The sequence below is a fragment of the Uranotaenia lowii genome, chromosome 3 (genome assembly GCF_029784155.1).
Source record: "Uranotaenia lowii strain MFRU-FL chromosome 3, ASM2978415v1, whole genome shotgun sequence".
Classification (NCBI taxonomy): Eukaryota; Metazoa; Arthropoda; class Insecta; order Diptera; family Culicidae; genus Uranotaenia; species Uranotaenia lowii.
In genome coordinates, this window is record NC_073693.1 from 241497514 (window position 1) to 241520949 (window position 23436).

The 23436-nt window shown below is 36.3% G+C and overlaps 3 protein-coding genes across 9 annotated transcripts in view; 2 read left to right on the plus strand and 1 right to left on the minus strand.

Moving 5' to 3' along the window:
• Positions 1–12894, minus strand: part of LOC129750976 (TBC1 domain family member whacked) — a 57080-nt gene extending 44186 nt beyond the window's left edge. The window contains exons 1-2 of one of the 6 annotated variants that reach the window (XM_055746208.1): positions 12815–12894; positions 10704–10996 (exon numbers count right to left, since the gene is read on the minus strand). The gene's annotated coding sequence lies outside the window, so the exon portion shown is untranslated. Of the gene's footprint in view, positions 1–10703; positions 11017–12670; positions 12686–12814 lie in introns of those variants that run through there. The other 5 variants (XM_055746205.1, XM_055746206.1, XM_055746207.1 and 2 more) reach the window with 5 other exon arrangements.
• Positions 12895–17656: 4762 nt separating this feature from the next.
• Positions 17657–19361, plus strand: LOC129756470 (short-chain specific acyl-CoA dehydrogenase, mitochondrial-like). 2 transcript variants are annotated; one of them, XM_055753363.1, is made up of 3 exons: positions 17657–17899; positions 17960–18046; positions 18113–19361. In XM_055753363.1, exons 2-3 carry the CDS (start codon positions 18010–18012, stop codon positions 19306–19308), a joined length of 1233 nt encoding a protein of 410 aa, XP_055609338.1. In that variant the 5' UTR covers positions 17657–17899; positions 17960–18009; the 3' UTR covers positions 19309–19361. The 2 variants fall into 2 exon arrangements, with proteins under 2 accessions (XP_055609338.1, XP_055609337.1); XM_055753362.1 differs by having other exon boundaries at positions 17658–17895.
• Positions 19362–19683: 322 nt separating this feature from the next.
• LOC129756471 (short-chain specific acyl-CoA dehydrogenase, mitochondrial-like) lies at positions 19684–21313 on the plus strand. Its single transcript, XM_055753364.1, has 2 exons — positions 19684–19946; positions 20013–21313. The coding sequence occupies exons 1-2, from the start codon at positions 19916–19918 to the stop codon at positions 21194–21196; spliced, it is 1215 nt and encodes a 404-aa protein (XP_055609339.1). The 5' UTR covers positions 19684–19915; the 3' UTR covers positions 21197–21313.
• The last annotated feature ends 2123 nt before the right edge of the window (positions 21314–23436 follow it).

Consider the following 23436-nt stretch of genomic DNA (forward strand, 5'->3'; position numbering starts at 1 on the left):
GATCATTTGTTCAATGGGACAAAATTACTTGAGGTTTTTTTCGATGTTCATCAGAACAAAGTACTGAAAACAAAGTTTTCTCTTGAAACTACAGATAAAATTAAAATGTTTCCAGTGATAAACTGAAAAATGATGAAAACGCAAATGGGACGGACTTGCTATGAGCGGCAGAATAGTTGCTGCTCCGAAAAACTGGGTCCCATTAGTTCCAAACTTATTGAGAGACCTCGTTTCGAAAGCCGAATTCGGTAGGGACAGTAATGGAATGCCACCCATACGGTTGGATACAAAAATCCTGCACAGCACACTGGTCTCGATTATTATTACTCCGAGAAAAATCCTCGAAGCTTCACTCAAGGTTGTGGGAGTCAGTAAAATGTTGTCCACGTTTATTCAGTCTGTGAGCCTAAATCGGCTAAGACGGTGTATGTCTTTTAAAAAAAATTTCAGAAAGCAATCGTCGAACTTGAAGGGCTTTTCGGAAATATGTCATGGAATTAGTTTTTGCGCAATTAAAAAAGTTTCCGCTTTCCGTTCGTTTGTTTAATTCTGCTTAAAACGGTAGAATTTTTTCAGTGCATGTTTGATCTCGCCCCTTTCTAGTGAGCAAATTTGGTGATTTTGTCGGTCCCGACGGCAACGGCCCTATTTTGCTCACCTTCATACTAACCCCCGGTGCGGTATGGAAGTGATTAAACTCGTGAGCATTTTCACTATACTCGCGATTGCTGCGGATGCCCTAAGTGTAATTTTAAATATGCGATAGCTGCCGGTCTCCTGTTTATTAGAGTCAGAAATGAAGTTAGGTGATTTGCTGGAATTGGTTCACTCTAGTGTGTTCATGGAAATGATGGTTTCTTTTTTTTTATTAAAATAGTAAATATTATCGGAACTATTTTTTTTTTAATTTTGTTTATTTAATACTAAACATACCGAGACTTTGTATATACCTATTTATACCGCAAGTAGTCAAATCAAGTGGCAAACACTTTTGTCGCTCAAACTCTTTTGTTTCTCAACCGGTTTCTACAAAGCTTGTAAAGCTTGTAACTTTACTCAAATATGATTCTCAGGAAATTTTCAGATACAATCATTTATTTCAAAATTATTCAAAGTCGAAAATTTTTTTTAAAACATGTTTCGGAAAAAGGATGTGAATCAGTTTTTTTAGTGTTGAAGGAAATTCCACTTATTGCACGCAAAATAATTTTCACTTAAAAAATAAGTGACATCTGTAGTAAATTTCTGGCCATACGTAATTTCATTTGAATTTTAGTGATGGGTCAAGTGAATTCACTTAAGTGACCGGTCAAGTGAATTACACTATGACGTTCAAGTGAAATTGATCTGAATTTCTAAGTAAGTTTCTAATTAATTATCTCTCGCGTTTTTAAATAAAAAAACATTTATAGAACACCACTTCGATTTCAAATACTTACATTACGCTTTCGCCATGAATTTATTGATTGGGAAATTCCATCGTTATCCCAAGGCAAATCGGTTACTGCGGATAGTGCGACTTCTAAAACTTCCCTGCTGCAAACCAGAAAATCTGTCCAGATCAACCCACAAGCTGAAACATGATAACACCTTTAAATAACTTTTTCTTACATCACGTTTAACACCAACTACCACCAAAATCGCCTAGTAAATAATTGGAAAAATGCAAATCCAGCATAAGCTTTAAACGATGCTCTTTAGAGTTTGCCATTGAGAACTCTGAAAATAAACACAATTACAACCCGACATTCACTTGAAATTCAAGTGATGGGGAAGTGAATATTTTTTCTCACTTCAAATTCAAGTGACGACTGAAATGAATGTGGATGAATTCACTTAAAATTTAAGTGACTGCCAAATGAAATGTATGTGTCGCACTTGAATGGAAGAAAATCACTGGATCCTTGTTTTTAAGTGAAAAATCATGTGTATTTTAAGAGTGAATTTGGGTTCAGTGTGCCTAAAGCTGAAGCTACACACTGAACCCAAAATCTCACTTAAAATACACTTGACGCTTCACTTAAAAGTGGAAGTTTAGTGAAGTTCTTTATTTCAAGTGGCTCATGTACATTTCACTTACCCTTCGCTTAAGTTTCAAGTAACGGAATCAATGTTCACTAACTCATCACTTGAGTTTTAAGTGACTGGCATTTGAAATTCCTCTGAATGTCAACTTACTCCGCCGCTCACTTCAATTTCATTACATGCTCAGGTATCAGGTATCAGGTATCAGAAAAGGGTTAGGCTTAAAAGCGGCACGTTATCCAAACAAACGGGAAAATTGTGCCTAGCCTTTTTTTGCAGATTTCATCATATACCTGAGAAATCTGAAAACCTATAAAAAGGATAAGAAAATAAATTCAATGTATTAAACATGGCATGTAGCCTATCCACATGGGAATTCTTGACAAAGTATGGCATAAAGCCTATCCATATAGGAATTTTAACCGTTTAAGCTCTTTTGGGGTAAAGAGTGACAAAATGTTACTTTAGTTTAAATTCTTAGAATTAGATTCAATTATTACATGATAGGCAGAGTACAGAAAAGTTATAAAGCGAACGAGAAACAGTTACATATAAGTCGGAAACAATCTTAAGAACCATAAATTATTTGAGGAGATTTCATTATACACTGATCAGAGAATGCTCCGACCAGGATGCTACAGTGAGGACTTATAAAAAAAAATCTGATTTAAGTTGGCATTTAGTCTATCCACATAGGGATTTCAAGCATTTGCACTTCATAAAATTACATTTGAAATGTTTTTCTATAACTTTCTTACTTAAATTTAGACATACCAATGAAATGTAGTCAGTCAAAAAAAAAAAAAAAAGGCAATCACACACTAGGTGGAAAGAAAATGTAGGTAGTACCTACTACCTCGGAATCATAGTTAAACCAAACAGGAGATTCATTATACAAAGTTTGTATTTTTTTACAGACCAGTTAGTGCTCTGGTCAGATAGCTACTATGAGTTTTAAAAAAGTGAAATTTAAAATGCAGCTTTGAAGAGTGCATAAGTAGATGAATTTTAATACATAGCAATCCGATATGACAGCAAGGCTTTTTTATTATCTTGCGATATATTTATAAACTGGACGTGGGAAGCGATTTTAAAGCCCTTTGGCTGTCTGTACAGTAACGAGTAGTTTTGAACATTATTTTTAATTTAAGCGATATATACGAAAGCACATGCAATTGCACGAAAACTACTGCAGTAAATTCCAGAACCAGGCCTGGCGATAACGAAACATTAGAAAATGAAATGAGAGGAGATTCAACTCTTCTAAGCCATACATTTAACCAATCTGAAGCTAAAGTGAACTTGTCACATGTGTCAATACAAGAGAAGTTATACATATTTGGTGAAACAGGAATAACTGTCGACATGCGATATTAGTTTTGACTTCCAACAAGATACAACAATAAATTTGAAAGCTTTTCGGCTACCTAAGCGAATTTTTTTTTTCTAAAATTTGTTACTTGAAAACGACATTTGTACGGCTTGCATGATTGAAGTACCAGGTCGGTTTTTTTTTAAAATAAAATATCTATTTCTGAAAGGTCATTTACTTCCACAAGAGGGTGTTATCAAACTGAAGATAGAAGGCCTTGGACACTAGTGTTAAAACAAGAACAAATATGAAGAATTTATTTGATGTCTCAAATATTACTGATGTATTTTATGTAGATAGATCAAATTTTTATAAATTTTCAACTTAGCCGATCTTAACAGATTGCCAGAAAATAAAGAAATTTCCATGGGGCTGTAAGCGATGTGTTCATAAAAGAGATTTACATTTAAGAATCACATGTGTAGAGTTTTTATTGAAAGAATTACCAAGAAAGCAAAGATATTTGTTAAATAATAGATCGTTTTCCAAATTGGCAAAACAAGAAAATAAATATGGAAGAATACAGCTTGTGCAAATGCATGTTTGGCAATACGCACTATTGGCATATCCTCCCCGAGAGAAAATAGGGCAAAAAATTCAAAAATATCAGCAAGAATTCAAAACCGCTTAGATTCAAAAATTGGTTTACACAATTCCGAACTGAAAACAATTATGAAATCTGCATGTTATAATTGACCTTCACCCATTTTCTCCCCCTCCCAGATACAACCTCATTGATTTCCAATAGACAGAAATATGAGATAAACGTATCTGGGAGGTACTGGATAAGTCGCCTCGTACGACATGGACCAGTATCCCAGTGACAGTATTCTTTAGGCCGCTGCCACACAGCCCTAAAGCTGAAGCTACACACTGAACCCAAAATCTCACTTAAAATACACTTGACGCTTCACTTAAAAGTGGAAGTTTAGTGAAGTTCTTTATTTCAAGTGGCTCATGTACATTTCACTTACCCTTCGCTTAAGTTTCAAGTAACGGAATCAATGTTCACTAACTCATCACTTGAGTTTTAAGTGACTGGCATTTGAAATTCCTCTGAATGTCAACTTACTCCGCCGCTCACTTCAATTTCATTACATGCTCACTTAAAATTCACTTGACCCGTCACTTAATTTTCAATTTCACTTGACACACTTAAAATTTAAATGAATGTACAGGTAGCAAATGTCAGCTATATTGTGAAAGATTGTTTTTATTATGGAAGCATAACAGCTATGTATAGGAGCTGGTAGGTGCAGAAAAAGAGTAATTTATAAGTTTCATAACACTTATATACTTCCAGAGCCCGAGAAAAATATCCTGTGAATCGGGTAACACGTCGTAGTGCAACTATTCGTCCGAATAAGGGGACAAAATCGGAATCGGCAGAATTTGTAACTTCTACAGAGCAATTATGAATAAACTTGCCATGGTGGGAAATCTTGTTGGATGTACGTTGTGATAAATTTCCAATAATCAAAATAATTCAATTTAATTTTGTTTCTGTTTCCTTTAAAAACGGGTTCTGGAAATGCTCGGAATTTTCATCCTGGAATTTTCAAGTACAGTGTAAATAAAAGTAAGTACATATCATGGAAAAGAAAAAGCCTCGGAACATAATAAATTTGTTTTTTATTATTTTCAGAAAACTTCAACCAAAATTTTGGGAAAAAGCGAAAAAGCTGATGAATTTTTCAAGTCAAAACTTTGATTTGAATCCACCAATAAATGAGTAAATAAGAATGTCTTTCTTCGAATTCGAAAATAAATAAATAAGTTTATTGTTTAAGCAAAGTTGATTGATCAGTGATATTCCGAAATTTCATTTCAAATTCACTGTGGCTGAAATATTTAAACGACCTGAGCATACATTTCATATTCACTTCAGGCTCACTTGGAATTTACTTCTTCACTCACTTGAAATTCACTTGGCCAGTCACTCAAGTGAATACCACTTGACGGTCACTTAAAATTCACATGAATTCACAAATGGCCAAAATTCACTCACGTGGTCACTAACATTTTAAGTGCACAAAATAACATTTATTCAAGATCATGGCCATGGAAAAAAAAAGTTTTGTAAAACCCGTACTTTTCAATCAGTCAACCGCCAAAGATGTTCCAGTCACAGTAAATGGAAAAGAAAAAGTGTAATGGAAAGAAAACTCAATTTTTCACATATTGGCATCATTAGATGTTTGAAATACGAAACACAAAATTTATGACGACTTTTAAAAATCTGCAATTTCTGAGACAATTCATACACCTAAGTTCAGCTTTGCAGTGGATTTTGAGTATGTTAACGTATGGTTTAGGCTATAAAACTATATGCACAAGAAAGGCGATTTCTTTCACAAAGGCGGTACAATGCTTGGCAAAAATATGATAAATTTATTTCTGAAAGTAAAAGCAGAAAGAAAATTTGCGCTAATGCTTGCGTGATTTTTCGTTTCCTTGCGAAATGGTTAAAACATACGTTAACATACTCAAAATCCAGCGCAAAACTGAACTTAGGTGTATGAATTGTTTCATAAAATGCAGATTGATAAAAAAGTCCAAACACGAAAAGTCGTCATAAATTTTGTGTTTTGTAATTCAAAAATCTGAAGATGCCAAAATGAGACATCTCTCAAAAGAAAAACAAGAACTTGGAGTTTTAGGAGTATTATCTCAACTAAATCACAGCCTCGTTTGGCGTTTCTCTCAAAAGGAAACAAAAACATTCAATTGTCATGATTGAAACCTATCTCTCGGCTTATGATGACTTCGATAAAACAGGCAACAAGGCTTTGAAGCAAACAGAAAAGTATGTGTTTAATGGTAGCTTTAAGAGAGCTCTCGTAACTGTGTTAATTTGCATTATTGATGATGTTTTATCCAAGCTTTAACTGAACTTAACTGTTTCAAATAACACGACAAATGAAATATTTCGAGCATTTGCTAGAGTTTCTACAAAACAGTGTTTTAACTGTGATACATAGAATAAACCTCAATAAAACGATGATAAATTCTATAAAGCCCAATGGCTTCAATAGTGATACTTTTGGGATCTCTACACGGAAAAAAATTGAGTGGTCATCCCAAAGACGCTGTCATGATAATTTTACCATTTCAGCGCTATAGTATTTTCAACCACGAAAAGTTTAACATCGATTTGGTGAAAGTGCGCATGAAACAATATTGAAATTACTATGTACCTGGTAATTTTCGATAACTCTCAATGTTTGTTGTCGAAAATACTATGGTCATGATAATTTCATCATAATTTCTATCACAACTACCGTCCGCATAGTAATTTTGACATTGTGGCACCAATTCATATCAACAAAATACTACGCACATCGTACTTTTGAGAACAAAACATATTTGACTCAAAAACATAAGTGCGTATGATAATTTTACTATGGTAAACATTCTTGTTGTTTACACTAATTCAGGATCATTAATCATCAAACCCGTTTGTAAAAAAACTAATTTTGAGCTGCTTTATAGTTACATAACTTTGAAAATCATTCCAGAGCATCGGGAGAACACACTAACATTGACCGACGTGTGTCGGAAGTGTGAATTTTCATGTTTCAAATAATGTCATAATGCATGCATGCAAATAAACAAACAAACATACATAGTAATTTTACTATTTAAATCTAGCTCCTCGCTCCTCCTAATCTTTATCATAACACATACAAGTTCCATCATGAAACATATTAATTTTACTAGGGACGAAGTAAAACAATTAGTGGTATGAATAAGGTTTAGCAATTGCTTCGGTAGCTTTTACTTAGCTCGAAATCAGTCAAAGCAAAAGTCCAAAGCATTTGCTTAGTTTGATATGAATAAACATTTGCTTAGCGGATGTGTACTAAAGTCTTAGAACATAGCTTTTGCTTCGAAAAATAGAGCTATCCAACCAGCAGAATCTGAAGTTTTCTAAAGTAAAATGAAAGAAGACGATCAGAAAATTGAAAAGTACGGCTAAAGTAGCCTTGAAGTCGACGAATCGGGTGGTGGGTGTAAGAACGACCGGATTTTTTGGTAAATTTGTATGTTGATGTTTAAAGAAAAATGAATACATATTCAAATATTGTCAAACAAAAAATGGCCTAACTTTAATATTTATTATAAGTTCTCCCCCACCCCCACCCCATAGTATAAAAAATAGGCAATAGGCGCGCATTTTAATTCAGATATTTTTTCTTAAATCTTAGAATTATATAAAAATGAGAGATATGTATAATGTTTTAAATTATTACAATAATTTATTTCTTACTTTGAGCCAATTGGGACTTCATCCACTATAGCTGGATTTTTTTTTAATTTGACATATTTACTAATTGATTTGTTTAATTTCATCTTAGGCAAATGATTTTATACAACGACAAGAATATGAAAAAAGTTGGGTTATCACTTCGACTTTTCTTTATCCATGTTGAAAATGCCTTTTTGAATTGTTTTGAAGTGAAATATTGCTAATTTGATAAATTCATAACGTTATTAAAGAATTTTTTATTGGAAAAGTCTGCTACCGAGCATGCTTAGAAAATAGAGCATTTGCTTGGAGATTTGCCGAGCAATTGCTTTAGATTCGAGCTTTATTCATACCAAACTAGGTTGTTCTAAAAGTAAAAGCTCCTGACTGAGAAAACAGCTGTCAAAAAAACTTTATTCATAACAACCGAAGCAATTGCTTTAAGCGACTGCTCGACTGCTCGATTTAGTTTAGCAAAAGCAAATACTAGGTTTTTTTCATACCACCCAATGCATCATTTCATTGACAATTTTACTAAAACGCAGTCGAATTTACTATGCGCAGCCAAATTGAGCACATGGTAAAATAGCTATGCGTAAGGTATTGTAAACAACAAAACATATTTGACTCAAAAATATGGTCGCCTGTTGTTCGTTTAAACCACGGATTTAGTAATATTACTATGCTTTTTTTTTGTGTGTAGACATGAACGAGCAGTCGTATGAATGCTATCAAATAAAGGGTGATACGGTCAAAATTTCGTCAAGGGAAAACGCGTGTAAATCAGTGAAATCGTTTATTTGAAAAATCAAATAAAATTTCTTTTTCAAGTTTAATTAGTATAAAATTCAGGAAAAATATTCAGTTAGGCTTCTGCTTTTCCAAATCCGAATTGCCGGGCCTTACGCTTAACCTCTGCCATCAGATTTTGTACAGCCACCTTGTCCGCCTTGAACTGCCAGTTTGCCTTGAACTGCTGCTCGTCCTTAGCAGTTTTTTCGGTCTTCTTTAGGTTCCGCATGACAATAGCCCAGTATTTCTCAATTGGGCGGAGTTCTGGCGTGTTGGGAGGGTTCATGTCCTTGGGAACCACCTGCACGTTGTTGGCGGCGTACCACTCCATGGCCTTTTTATCGTAATGGTAAGATGCCAAATCCGGCCAAAACAGTACGGAACAACCGTGTTTCTTCAGGAAAGGCAGCAGACGTTTATTCAAATACTCTTTCACGTAAATTTCTTGGTTGACAGTCACGGAAGCTATGAAAACGCTGCTTTTCAAGCCACAGGTACAGATGGCTTGCCAAACCAGATATTTCTTCGCAAACTTTGACAGTTTCATGTGCTTGAAAATATCTGCTACCTTTCCCCTTCCTTTTGCCGTATAGAACTCCTGTCCCGGAAGCTGCTTGTAGTCGGCTTTGACGTAGGTTTCGTCGTCCATTACCACGCAGTCAAACTTCGTCAGCATCCTCGTGTACAGCCTCCGGGATCGCGCTTTGGCCGTCGTATTTTGTTTATCATCGCGATTTGGAGTAACTACCTTCGTGTAAGTCGATAGTCCGGCTCGTTTTTTGGCTCGATGCACGGTTGTAGACGATACACCCAGCTTATTTGCGGCATCTCAGAGAGAAAGGTTAGGGTTTCGCTTGAAACTACCGGCAACTCTCTTTGTCGTCTCAGCGGCTTCCGGTTTTCGATTTCCCCCCGATCCAGACTTCCTGGCTGTCGACAAACGTTCCCCAAACACTTGAATTACATTTGTAACGGTTGATTTGGCAACTTTTAGCGATTTTGCCAGCTTTGCGTGCGAGTAGCTAGGATTTTCGGGATGCGCGAGCAAAATTTTGATACGCTGCTCTTCTTCCTTGGACGGCATTTTGACAACTGAAGAGTCAATTCCAAAATCAAAATAGGAGCAACATTCTACACACACACACACCTTCAAAAAGAGGGGTGTTCAGGTTTTTTAAATGCAAAATTGAAAGAAATACGTCAAGTTGATATTGATCAAATTTTGACCGTATCACCCTTTACTGTTTTGTTACGCTTGACAAGAAAGAACTGTGTTTTTGTGATAAATGATGCTTCATTTTTCACATCTCGCTTTGATCTACCTTTGTTATAATATTCGAATAAATAGAACCATAAAAATGCTTCATTCAGCTTCTTATTATAGAAAAAATTTATAAAAAAGGCAGCTATCAGTTTGCTGATGATATTTTTAATACTTTCATTTTGGTTTCAGTTTGCTATCGATTTGATCATCTAATCTGGAATGGAATCGCGAAGTTTAATCAATCAACTTTCAGGATAAAATTTGTCGATTTCCAGGCCTTATTTTCACAAAAATTCTACAAATATAAATTATAGTATTAACAAATTTACAAATGGTAATACAAAAGATCACAAGTAATGTAACAGAAAAAAATGCATACTGAATTAAGACAACATCAATTGTTGAAGCAGGCAGCAAAAATAGATTGTGTTTTTAAACAAAATTCAAATTTGATATAATGTTTCAACTTTCTATTAAGTATACTAAAAAAATGTTCAAAGTAAACAGTGAAACATTTTCAACCCTAAACCCTCAGGCATTCGCTTTGTGTCAGCAGCTGATAGTTTGCTGATTATAACAACACTTCGCCATTGTATTTTTTTTAAAGTCACTTCAAAGGTGCAAGAAATGACATACCAATGCGTACGTTTGCGGTTTCATGACTCTATACAACCACACTACCAGTGAGTGAGTGTTTTACTCATGAACACCATCATCAGACGACGGACGGAGCTGCTCAAGGCAGTTGTTTGTGACTCTAAAAACTGTTAGTAATGGAAACTTTGAGGACAAAAAAGAGGTGAGGAGACGGGACACTTTCCTTTTGAAAGATTAAATGATAACCGCAATGAATGGGTTTTTTTTTCTTGAATAATACCTTGCAGATGACGTAGCCCTCTTCAACGAGTTGTTCTCGATTTGGAGTGAGTTGGTTTGGGAAATTTTACAAATTATTTGATGAAGTTGACAAGAATTAGCTTGAATATATGCACATTACTCACCCCAAAGTGTCGAACGATTGCGAAAGGATTAAGGTAGAGCTGCTTGCTGTCTGGCTTATCGGAGACGACTTGTGTCTTGTGGTAGAGATGAGCAGGGAAACTTCTACCTAAGGGCTCCAGCTACTGGAACCATTGCACACTGTCAGAGGGTTTGTTCTCGTATCCTATTCCGTGTGTTATCTTTCTTATCACTTGAACACGTTCGTCACGCAGCAAAAGGGTAAACATACAAGATTCATACTGTGTGTGCCAGTATAAGCTCTTTCCACGTTACTTATCCGTACGTAACAACACTGTGAAAGAGAATCACCTTCTAGATAGGTGTACCACGAACAAATTAGCTCTAAATTATTTTTTTTCTAATTGCTTATTGTGGTTCAGGCGTTTCAGGCACTCGAAGATTCAACTAGTAACAAATCAGGGCTACACTTACACGCGTAGAGCCATAAAACTACATTATTCGCACATATTGCACTGCTGCTCCAGTATTACACTCAGGCAAATTCTTATTATAATTTTCATAAGATGCATCTTATGAACCGCTTTTTAGAGTGTAAAATAATTTTTCATAAGAGTCTTATGAAATTCTTTCAATTTTCAAACGATGTTCTTATGAAAAATAGAAGAAACGGCATTGTGTGAAAGTAATGAACACATTCGTTCATGTCATCAGTTTTTTATCATCTAACAGAACGAAGCAATTGTCAGTTGATAGTTACTAGTTTTACTTCAAAGATAAATGTTATTGTCATCTCCAGAATGGTAAGTGTGGTAAGTTCGATCTGATGTTTTTGATGTGAACGTTTGATATATTACTTATTTAAAAAACATTTTTTGTTTACTTTTCAGCTAGCTGATTGGCAAAAAACACAAGGTCGAAGATTAGGATGCGGCAAAAAAAACTTTAATGAAAGCGTCTATTGATGCACTGCAGATGGTGACCATAAATGATTTAATTTCAAACAAATTTGGCAAACAATAAAGAGAATGTTTTCAGCATGAATTATCTAAAATTATTCTTATTGGAAAGTTATTTACCGGTTTCCATAAGAACCTCTTATGAAAAGCAACAACCTTTCATTGCAGTAGGCGTTCATCTTCGGAATTCATTCGCGTCATAAGACAATCTTATGAATTTCAATGATTTTTCTTATGGCGCCGCTTTATAAGAGAATCTTATGGCATACATAATAGTATTTTTCTGAGTGTAGGAATGGCGTGGCGGAGTAGTGAGAGTTGGCTTAATTTGCATTTTCATATAGGTACTAAACGGAGCTCCAAAACCCTCCTACTAAGCCAACTTTAACTCGCTGCTGGCCAGGCCACACCATGTGTATGCGCGATTGCTTCTGATTTCCACCAACCTTTTTCAACAAACCGATCCACCATGTCGCACTTTCGCGATTTCGAAATTACAAATGGAATAAGTAAAGTAAAAAACAACACCACGAATTGATAATGTGAACGCGTAAATGCGAAGGGGGGAAGAAGCTCAGAAAAAATCGCCTCTCACTTTATATTTTAATATTAACAATGCGCGCACATACACATGTCATGAGTTGGAGGCAAGAAAAAAAAAACGCTGCTCCGTAAGATTTCCTGAACTGGTTCTTGGCCACTCTCCATGGAGTAGGTATTTGGAGGAATCACCCCAAAAATATTGTTGACAGCTTCAATCTACAGAATATTTACGAAATGGTTAAACACAAATCAACGTAATCGCTTGTGAATTTTCTGGTGTGAAAAAAAAACCAAGACTATCATATCACTCATTGTGACACATAGTACAATTACTAATCGTTTTTCTAGTAGATTGCCTTTTTGTCTGAGCAAAGTCCTCCGAATTCCAAACTAATGGATAGCCACTGTAGACGATGCACTTTAAAGGGCCTGTCGAAAAACCTGTTTGTAATATTTACAATTACAAATAAACTGTGGTATCGATAGCGATTTCCGCATAAACACACCAAAAAATGCAGCGAAAAGATTGCTTTTGCTGGCCTCCTGCTGCTGTTCGTGGCTGTCACCCAAAATAGTAGTAAACTTCCATATCCCCCCAAAGTGGGTGTCCATCCACAAAGTTCACAACACAACACACAAACTTTTCTTACCGCACCACACCAAAAATAACTGTACTCGCGTCCGAATCTACCCACCAACTGAGCGAACCTACAGTTTTTTTCTCTGCGGGGGATACTTGCTCTAAAAATTGAATGCTTCATGCTCTTGCTCCTGTATCTGTACTTTGTATTTCGTACTCGTTCTTTCCCTGTACTGATTAAAAAGGGAATTTTATCATCTCTTTCCCTCGCTTTGAGCAAAATGGAGAGCAAAATCGCCCCCTTCGTGTTTATTCACTGGATAGAGAGCGATTGGTTTTTTTTTTTGCGAAACTTTATTCAAATATTTTGAATTTTGTCATTGATGTGCATCGTGAGTTAAAATGTTGAAAGGCTCTGGTAAAATTAGAATATTTTGATTTTATTGTGATAGCAGTTGGATGATTTCATACAATTTTTTTAAAAGAAAATCGATTTACATGACATTTTGAGCATATCAAGTTATAAATCTGTTGAGAAAATGCATTCTGAAAATAGAGCGATTTTCACCAATACTTTTAAATTGAAGCGGAAAAACACGAAAAACGTCATTTTATATTCTCACCTTCCGCTCATGCTCTAGGGAAAAATGGGAAAGAGAGAGTACAAGATAAAAGAGACTTTTCTCGCCATTTTCGACACCGCGACCGCGAGAGGGAACATCTACGACTCACATGACGAGAGGGCGGATAAGTAATTCTTTGAAGTTAATTGCTATTTTCAAATTATGTGTAGGAGCCAGGGCCGTAGGAAGAACCGATTCATGGGGGGGGGGGGGGGGGGGGGGTTGGTGACTGGCTTTATCTATGATTTTTTGCCCATCAATTCACGTATACAAAAAAAAACAAATAATGTTTGTAGCTATATTCATTTTTAAGTACTTTGTACTTAACCTTTTAGAACTTAAGTACTTTTGAAGTACCTACTTAAGTACAAAAGGTGAGCTAAATTCGCTTTGATAGTTAAAATTCTTGAATTTGTTTAAGAGTCTGGTAGATCAAACTTAGTTGATTTGGGCATAAAATAAGCTTTGTTAAGAGAGTCTTTCTTTTCTTAAAAATAAAATTTATTCTAAACTCAAATCAAACAAGCCCAATCTTCCAACTTATTTTGCAAATTGAAGATTTTAACCTTTTATGAAAATAAATCAAATTTTGAACAAAAAAAAAGTAAGAGCTTTAAAAAACTGCAAAATTATCATCAAGAATCAATTCCATAATGAAAATCCTGTAATTGGTTTGTTTTAAATAAAAATTGAGTTTATCAAATCCTGTGATTGTCAATTGAATTGTGTTTACAAACTAATTTTGTTTAAAAATTTGAAATCTGGAAATTGAATTGGCAAGCAATCTTTACACATTAAGGACCGCGAAGAAATCTTTGGCGAGGAACATTCGACATTCTATATCTCAGAAACCCCTAGACTTTATTTTACAAATTTAGCATTTTAAGTACGATACGACAAATGTTATGTTCAATTTTGTCGAATAAAGTTTAACAATCAAATTAAGTCTATTCGACTTCGAGTTATACGTGGTTATACTTCGAAGTGTAGCACACTGTTGGCGAAAAAACGAGATATCTCTTAATTGGTCCGCAATGTGTTAAGTTCATGATCTTTTGAATTCATTAACGATTTATGTTGATTGTAAAGTATATTTATAAGTTATACCTTTTTCTGAATTTCAAATCTGCATTATGAACCTGAATTCAAAAACTGCGCAATAAATCTATATCCGAATTCCCATACAATTTCTGAAACGTACAAAAAATAGGATTTCCGAATCTTATTCCCGATCAGAATTTTCAAATTCAGATTTTAGAGTACATCTGGTGTAAAACTCGATTTTTTATAATTTTTTGAACACTTTTTTAAATGAATTAAAACTCCTCGAATTCGAATAAAAAATATGAAAAATCGAGCACCTTCACAACTTCGAAGCGCGTTTTCTCGAAACAATCATTTAGGCACTTGCACCCCTCTGATCCCAAGAACCTCAATTTGAATATAAAACGAAATTTCTCTGTTTTCATATTCCGAAAACTATTTTAAAAATATTGAGAATGCATATGATCTCGAAAAACATGATTTAAATTTGATATGAAATGCAAAACCAAATTCGAACCAGGATTTTAAACCAGCGTTTCATTTTTAATTCCTTATGATTATTCGAACTGGAAGTCAAGAATCCTGAACTGGATACAGAATCCGAAATATGAAAATCAAAATAGGAATACAATTTTGGTAATGGAAATTATGGAATCAGTCCCTCCAAAATGGGTTTAATTTAATTTAATATTCAGTCCTGAATTTCTATGAAAAAGAGAGAAAATTTTGAAAAAGCGTAGCACAATTTTAAACTTGGGATGGGTTTTTGAGGTTTCGGCATTAGTTTTAGAAAAGTCCGCACTTGTCCACAGAGAGATGTTGGGGTTTTGGGTAATGTTCAGCTAGACAAATTAGTTCAGTTTTTTTTGGAAAATTTCAGGACAAGTGGTTGGGATCATTAACACAAAAATATCTCGAGCAAACTAACGTTGCTTTTAAACGGAATCCAGTTTTAAGTTAAGCTAAATTTGGTTATTTACTAAATTGAGATATTTACTACAAACGATTGAAAAACACGTATTTTACGTTTGGTAAAAATTTGGTCATTTGGCCAATAAATAAATTTTAGAACATGATTTAAATTTAAGACGTATAACGACTTTCTCATTTTCGAGTGCAACTTGGTTTTAACGACGAAAAACAACAGTTCGGCAAAATGGTTTTAGCGACCTTTTGCATTTTTCCAGGAAGTGTTTCGGGAAGTGAACAAAAGATAGAAATTCTATCGGGAGTTTGTGATCAATGGTGTTTAACTATCTTGGTACGCAATACAGGGCTTCATTGTGTAAAGGTAAGTTCACGAAAGTTTATTTATGCTGTGCAAAATATGAGCTTAGTATTTTTACAGAGGCAGCCAAAATAACTAACGGATTTTTGTACAAGTTTCCTTGAACGATCATCGGAATTATATCAGCAAGCAGCCAGCAATGTTTAGTCGACTTCAAACATCCTTAATGGACAGTCCTGATTCCGGTCAGCATCTGGGTACTTCCAGGTAACATTTCTACGTTTTACGTATTTTACCAGTATTATCGATGGAAATATCAACAATTGAGAAAAATCTAATGAAGTTCAGATGAAATTAAGGTTTTTTTTTGCATTACGACGTATGCGCCAAGTTGCATACTGCAAAATGTCGTGAATCATCTTCACTGAATATAACTTAACTAATTGATACATCGAATACACTAGCATGTTCTTCATTGATTTCCGCATCGCATACAAAATTTTCTGACAATTCTTAAAGTTATTTTAAATACTAGAATTAAAAATGTGTTTCAACACTTCAAAAGCGATTTTCTCGAAAAATGTGGTTCATACGACCTAATCAAAACAAACTCTAGATTTCGCCTTCGAGATATCTCGCGTGAGCTTTCATTACGTCGAATGAAACAGAAACACCGAACCGAGAAAAACGCTTCTGAAATTTGAAGAGTGTTTTTCAAATCCTATTTTCATTCCGTCGCCGCTAACCCTTCAAAAAATACGCAATATTCATGAAAACTAATTGTGTCAGATATTCCACATTATGAATTTAATTTTTTGCAATTTTAAGAGCTATTTTTTAATCATATAGGAACATACCACATATTCGAACATAAATCGTTCATACGTCTGAACACATTCGTCGTTTGGAGGGGAAATTTGTTTCATTCGTCTCTTTTCTTTCGTCCTTTGATTCGTTCAACTTGCACTTACGCCCAAATGTTTCTGATGCAAATACTATGGGAAATTTTCAATTTTCTCGGCGTAGTGACTGTTAAATAAGTGAAATATCTAGTGTAGCGGTAAATTGGTAAGTAAATGCATAATGAAATGTGTGAATCGGGTGCGCCATCGGTCAAACCAGCTCGCTGCTGCTGATCAGCTTTCTGTTGCCGACCAGCTGGAGGGGAAATTTGTCTCATTCGTCCTTTGATTCGTTCAACTTGCACTTACGCCCAAATGTTTCTGAGGCAATTACCGGTAAATTTTCAATTTTCTCGGCATAGTGAATGTTAACTTATTGAGTTGTCGAGTGCAGCGGTAAATTTATTAGTGAATGCGTAATATAAGTGTGAATCGGGTGATTGGGTGACTAACAGCAGCAGGCTGCTGCCGCTCAGCCTGATGCAGTTAGTTGATAGGTTTGCTGCTACTGCTGCTGTTCGGTTTCTTTTCCTTGCTGCATTATTTTACAGCGTTCGAAAGCCTGCTTGAGTATCGATTTAAGAACGCTTGAAAAGAAGAATCTGAAATAATATTCATTGCCAGGTTGATATTCTGAAAACCTCTACCTGTATACACTTGTTTGCTCATGGAATCCATAGCGAATGTGCTAGGTTTTTCTTCCTCTGCACATTCGCCGTTTGGAAGAAGGGACGTAAGCAACATTGAAATTGGCAATCAAGGTTTTGTTTCATTCGTCATTTTGGAAGTCTTAAATTTTATATATTAAAAGGGTTTAAATTGATTGTTTTATCAATCACATAGGTAGATAATGTTATAATGAAGCTTTTTTAGTGAATATCTCAGTTTTTCAAATTTTGTTTCATTCGACGTAATGAAAGCTCACGCGAGATATGGAGAATACTCTTAGGGAACACCAGAGGCCTGGCAACGCTGCATTTGTTTTCTCTTTCTCAATTTTGGAATGCCTCCTTTTCTCACTCGCGCTCAAATCTTTTTGCATGACCTCTCATAAATTCTCTCAAAAGCCATGGATGACACCAACACCAGTGCATTCAAATCATCAAAATTCGAACATGTGTGGGATGGACAGATGATGGGTGGTAATTCCAATTCCACCAGTCATCATCGGTTTGTTTTGTTTATTCGTACATTTGCCTCTATATATTCTGGTATTGTGCATCATTACCAATGTGATTCCGAACGACTCGAGTTATCAAAATGCGATGACGGACGGAAAAGCAAAAACCATTCCGCACCAGCCAAGCAGTTCGTTCACATTTTGATTTCACCTCCAGTGTCAACTTATATGTAGGTAGGTAAGCGCACCGGCTAAACCTCGTCTTCATCAACAATTTAATTTGCAATTTTGATTTCAGCTTTAACGATAGGCAACTCAGTGACTTAAACTTCAATCAGTTTACTAAAGATGCTTTCCAGAACTGTTATTCGTTCTGTTTTTACAAGTAAGTTATCAAACAAAATGTTGCTACGTATTAAGATGTTTAGTAATAGTCTTCCACATGTTTTAGGTTTAAAAGTTCCGAGGATCACAAACCACAGATCGATAGCATGTTTGGCGGCGCTTTCGGAAACGCACCAAATGCTCCAGAAGACATGCCGAGACTTCACCGATAGCGAAATAATGCCGGTCGCCGGCAAAATCGATAAGGATCATGTTTATCCGGCCGAGCTGGTGGCCAAAGTCGGTGACCTCGGGTTGATGTCGATTGTCCTCAGCGAAAAGTACGGCGGTACCGGATTGGACTATCTGGCATATGCGATTGCAATGGAAGAAATTTCCCGAGGATCTGCCTCGATCGGCGTGACGATGTCGATTCACAATTCCCTTTACTTGGGTTTGCTGGAAAAGTATGGCACCGAAGAACAGCGACAACGATTTATACCAGGCTTTTTGGATGGTCGCAAGATCGGGTGCTTCGCGCTATCGGAACCGGCGAATGGATCGGATGCTGGGGCGGCTGCGACTACTGCCACCTTGAAGGGAGATCGCTGGATATTGAATGGTACTAAATGTTGGATTTCAGGAGGATACGAAGCCGCAAATGGAATCGTTTTCGCTACTACTGATAAGTCATTGAAACATAAGGGTATCTCGGCTTTTATAGTTCCTATGGATTCGCAAGGTCTAAGCCGGGGAAAGAAAGAGGAAAAAATGGGCATCCGAGGAACGTCCACATGTCAGTTGATATTTGAGGATTGTGAGATTCCTAAGGAAAATCTGTTGGGCGGCAAACCCGGATATGGGTTCAAGATAGCTATGCAATCTCTGGATGCTGGCCGTATCGGAGTGGCTAGTCAGGCGCTGGGGATTGCTCAGGCATCGTTAGAATGTGCCGTGGATTATGCAAATAAGCGAGTGGCCTTTGGAAAGCCGATCAGCAAGCTGCAAGCTATTCAGGCCAAGATAGCCGATATGGCAGTCCGAGTAGAATCGGCTCGATTACTCATCTGGAGGGCAGCTTGGCTTAAGGACAATGGTAAACAATTCACCAAGGAAGCTGCACAAGCTAAGCTGACGGCATCTGAAGCGGCCACCTTTTGTGCCCATCAGTGTATCCAGGTTCTGGGAGGCATGGGTTATGTGTCCGATATGCCGGCCGAGCGATACTATCGTGATGCAAGAATAACGGAGATCTACGAGGGCACCTCCGAGATTCAACGCTTGGTTATTGCGGGGCAAGTTATCAAGGAACTTTCGGGTTAATGTTAAAATGTGAATAAATATGTTGAATATTAAAAGCTTATTTAAGAAAATTATATTGATAATTCCTTTTTATATTAAATTAAATTTATATTAAAAGATTTTTGTCATTTTTTCATGCATGGGAGAAATCGTTTTGCTAATTTCATGCACCTGAAACCAGCATAAAATTATTTAATCGTTCCATTCACTTTTGATAATTAAGTTTCATTAAGCTAGGAGGTAAAGTAAAACTTTGCTCCTTTGGATTTCTTACTCGAGCGAGGGTTGTTTTCCACCTTTTCCACCCTTCTTTCCATCGCTGGTTCGCTTGCTAGCTACCAGCTGGTGTTATCTGAAGGTTTTGCTTGCTCATTGCTCTTCTCTCTCAATCTCTTGACTTGACCTGACCAGTTTTCAACTGTGCATTTACCTCTCGTTTGAATCAAGAACAACAACATTAATCAGACAGAATTAAATTACGTGCCGAGTGTGTTCGAAGTGGATCAGCTTTTGCCGTACTGATCGATTGCATCTGTTGCATTTTAATTATAGTTAGGTTTAAAGTGGTTTCAGAATAATAAAACTTTACTCTCGAAAACTACGTATCGCGGAAGCTGAACAACCGAAAATGTATGCTATCAGGAACAGCACCAGATTAGGTAGGTATCGAAGCAGAGATAAACCTATGTAGTGATAGTGACCTAATGCAAAAAACCGTGTTGTAGGTACGCAGCTGTGGAATCATGGCAGAACGATTGCCAGCCTTGCGGCCCTACCCGAAACACATCAGATGTTGCAGAAAACCTGTCGCGACTTTGCTGATAGTGAGCTGGTCCCGATCGCAGCGAAAATTGATCGCGATCACCTCTACCCTGGCGATCAGATCCAGAAGATGGGCGAGCTTGGCTTGATGGCTGTGGCCATCGATGAAAAGTACGGTGGAACTGGATTGGACTATTTGGCATATTCTATCGCCATGGAGGAAATATCGCGAGGCTGTGCTTCGGCCGGCGTGATCATGTCGGTGAATAACTCCCTCTACCTAGGTCCAATCGATCGGTACGGTAATGAGGAACAAAAGCAAAAGTACGTAGCAGGATACACTGATGGTAAAACGGTTGGATGTTTTGCTCTCTCTGAACCGGGCAACGGCTCCGATGCAGGAGCTGCCTCCACAGTCGCCACTTTGAAAGGTGATCGCTGGGTTCTGAACGGAAACAAATGCTGGATCACAAACGCCTACGAAGCGGAAAGCGCTGTCGTATTTGCAACAACCGATAAAGCGCTCAAACACAAAGGCATCTCGGCATTCATTGTCCCCAAAAGCGCTAAAGGATTTTCCCTTGGCAAAAAAGAAGATAAACTTGGCATCCGGGGATCATCCACCGCTCAGTTAATATTTGAAGACTGTGAAATTCCGAAAGAAAATCTCCTCGGTCAACCTGGGCTAGGATTCAAAATTGCCATGCAAACTCTAGATGCCGGACGTATTGGAATTGCGAGCCAAGCGTTGGGTATCGCTCAGGCTTCATTGGAATGCGCAGTGGACTATGCCAATAAGCGTGTTGCATTCGGTAAACCCATCTCCAAGCTACAAGCTATCCAATCCAAAATAGCTGACATGGCAACGAACCTCGAATCGGCCCGCTTGTTAACGTGGCGAGCGGCCTGGCTTAAGGACAATAAGAAACCGTACACCAAAGAAGCTGCTCAAGCAAAACTGGCAGCATCCGAGACGGCCACGTTTTGCGCTCACCAGTGCATTCAGATACTCGGTGGGATGGGATACGTTTCAGATATGCCGGCCGAGCGTCACTATCGAGATGCAAGGATTACGGAAATCTATGAAGGCACCTCCGAGATCCAACGTTTAGTTATCGCTGGACAAATCATCAAAGAATTGTCTTAATATTTCGTTAGATTTTTTTTGTTTAATTTTTATATTTTGTTTGTATAATAGGATTTAATATGGTCAAGGTTAGCATTGTATACTCAATTCTGAAATAAAAAAAAAGTTCAATTTGTATGAATGAAAAAAGTTTGGGTTAATACCCAAGTTTTGAATCCGAAATTTACCACATACTTCCATCCGTCGATGGAAAGGATTTCAAAATTTCAAAATTTATTTATCAACCTCGTAAATAGTCAAGGAGCTTATTGAGAGTCAAAATGCAGCGAACATATATATATGCATTATTGAATGCGGCAAACTTTTTAACATTAACATATGTTCAGGATATAAAAATGAGCGTGTATAATTCGAATGTGTTTGTGTATCGTTTCGGAGTTTTCAGCGCAACGGACTTTTCTCTTTCAGTTTAATTCGGGCGAATACGGGAGAGGAAAAATCAGTTTTTTAGTGCTGAAAAATGCTTGAGTGAACCTGTGGTGATTAGTGAGTCTTAAAAATCAAAAATTGAAGTGTTTAAATGTGTTTACATACCTGTGAAATTTGACGTCGGCGCGATTCCAGCTTCCTTCAGGTGAGTGAGAATTGAAACTATTGAGATATTTGCGATATTTATCTTGCGGAATAAAATGGGGAATATTTGTACAACACACTTTAAATGGCGGACTGATAGAGAGAGGGAGCAGATTTCAAATTTCCTTTGGGCTCGGCTTCGGGTCGCTCGCGTTTTTAGTATAGGGGAGAGTGGTTTTTTTTTCTTCAAAATATAAAAAAAGCATCGATTAACGTTTTGTTATTTAAAAGATTTTCAACTTCTTAGCGTAACTGTCGTACTCATGCAAGTAACTAAAGTCAAAGGTAGAATGCTAATTTCGTGAAGATAGCATTTTTTCCCCTCTGATCAAAAGAATGTCACTTGCACCTTTCAGGCACCAGACTTTTAAGCCGAACTTTTGGGACTTTCCACTTGATCTAACCAGCTTTACCCAATGTCATATGACGATGACAAAAATATTTTCATAACTTTTTTAACAATTTCATGATCATATCTGCTTGTTATAGAAACTAGTTGTTTTTGATCATTTTTTGAAAATTTACGAAAAATTTTGATAGAGGTATGTGCTGCGCTTGCTTGCATAGATATCTCCCATATGGTAAAAGGACCAACAATCGGAATACCGGACAACTTCCAAAGCGCTCTAAATCTCTTCGCTGTTGGTGGCCGCAGCTAAATTATTCAAAATTTGTTAGCATAGCACATACCCTAACACTTGGATAAAGTGATGATTTCAGGCCTGGCATGTTAACACAAAATAAAAGATAGCGTCCAAAAAGTTTGGAATTTCCCTTTTTTTCGATTTTTTCCTTTTACCTGTGTGCCTATATGTTTTGTAAAGTTTGATTCATAACGTTTAAACGGATGTTTAATACTTTTAACGTTTTTTGTATTAGTGTTTCTGAATAAGATATTTAAAACAATATTTTTTACGAAAAATTGTCATTAAAGGGTGATACGGCAAGGAATATTTAAATAAGGTAGTGCCGAGAGCCATATTGGATTTTTTTTGTGACGTCACAAAAACGATTGTACCAAAAATTTATATGGGAAGGGTAGGAATTTCAAAGAAAAACACGTTTTAGAACGAAAATGAATTCCAATTTCATTTCGATTATGTTGTAAGACCTCTATTTACTATGTTATGAAGGTTTTTGGTCCGTTGAAGATTGTATTATGTCTTTTTTCTTATTTAATTAATGAATGCAACGTCGCCTTTAAGATAAAACGTGCAAAAATGAAAAAAAAATAAGCTTTTAAAAGGTCTTGCTAGTAGATATTGAGTGTTCAACTGATTGTCTTGATTTTAATTCAACCGGTTTACCATATACAATTCTTATGTAGAACAATCAACATCAATAAACGATTGTTAAATCAGTTTACTAAAATGCCAATAAAAGATCATTGTTTTGTATAAAAATTTGTGTTTTGATCACTTTATTGTAATGAGAAGTTTAAATTGCACTGACTTGAACATTTTCATGTAAGACTTTCAAATAATTTTAAAGTTTTGCAAATTTCAATGGGGAAAATGCACCATTTTTTCTAACTTCGATGGTATATTTTATAGAAAAATTATTCAAAAATGCAACTTTTTTTGTACCGATCTTGAAGAGCAAGAATCCTTCTACAATAACATGTTATCAAAGTGGAAAATTTCCAGCAGATTCTTCGAATTATCAAC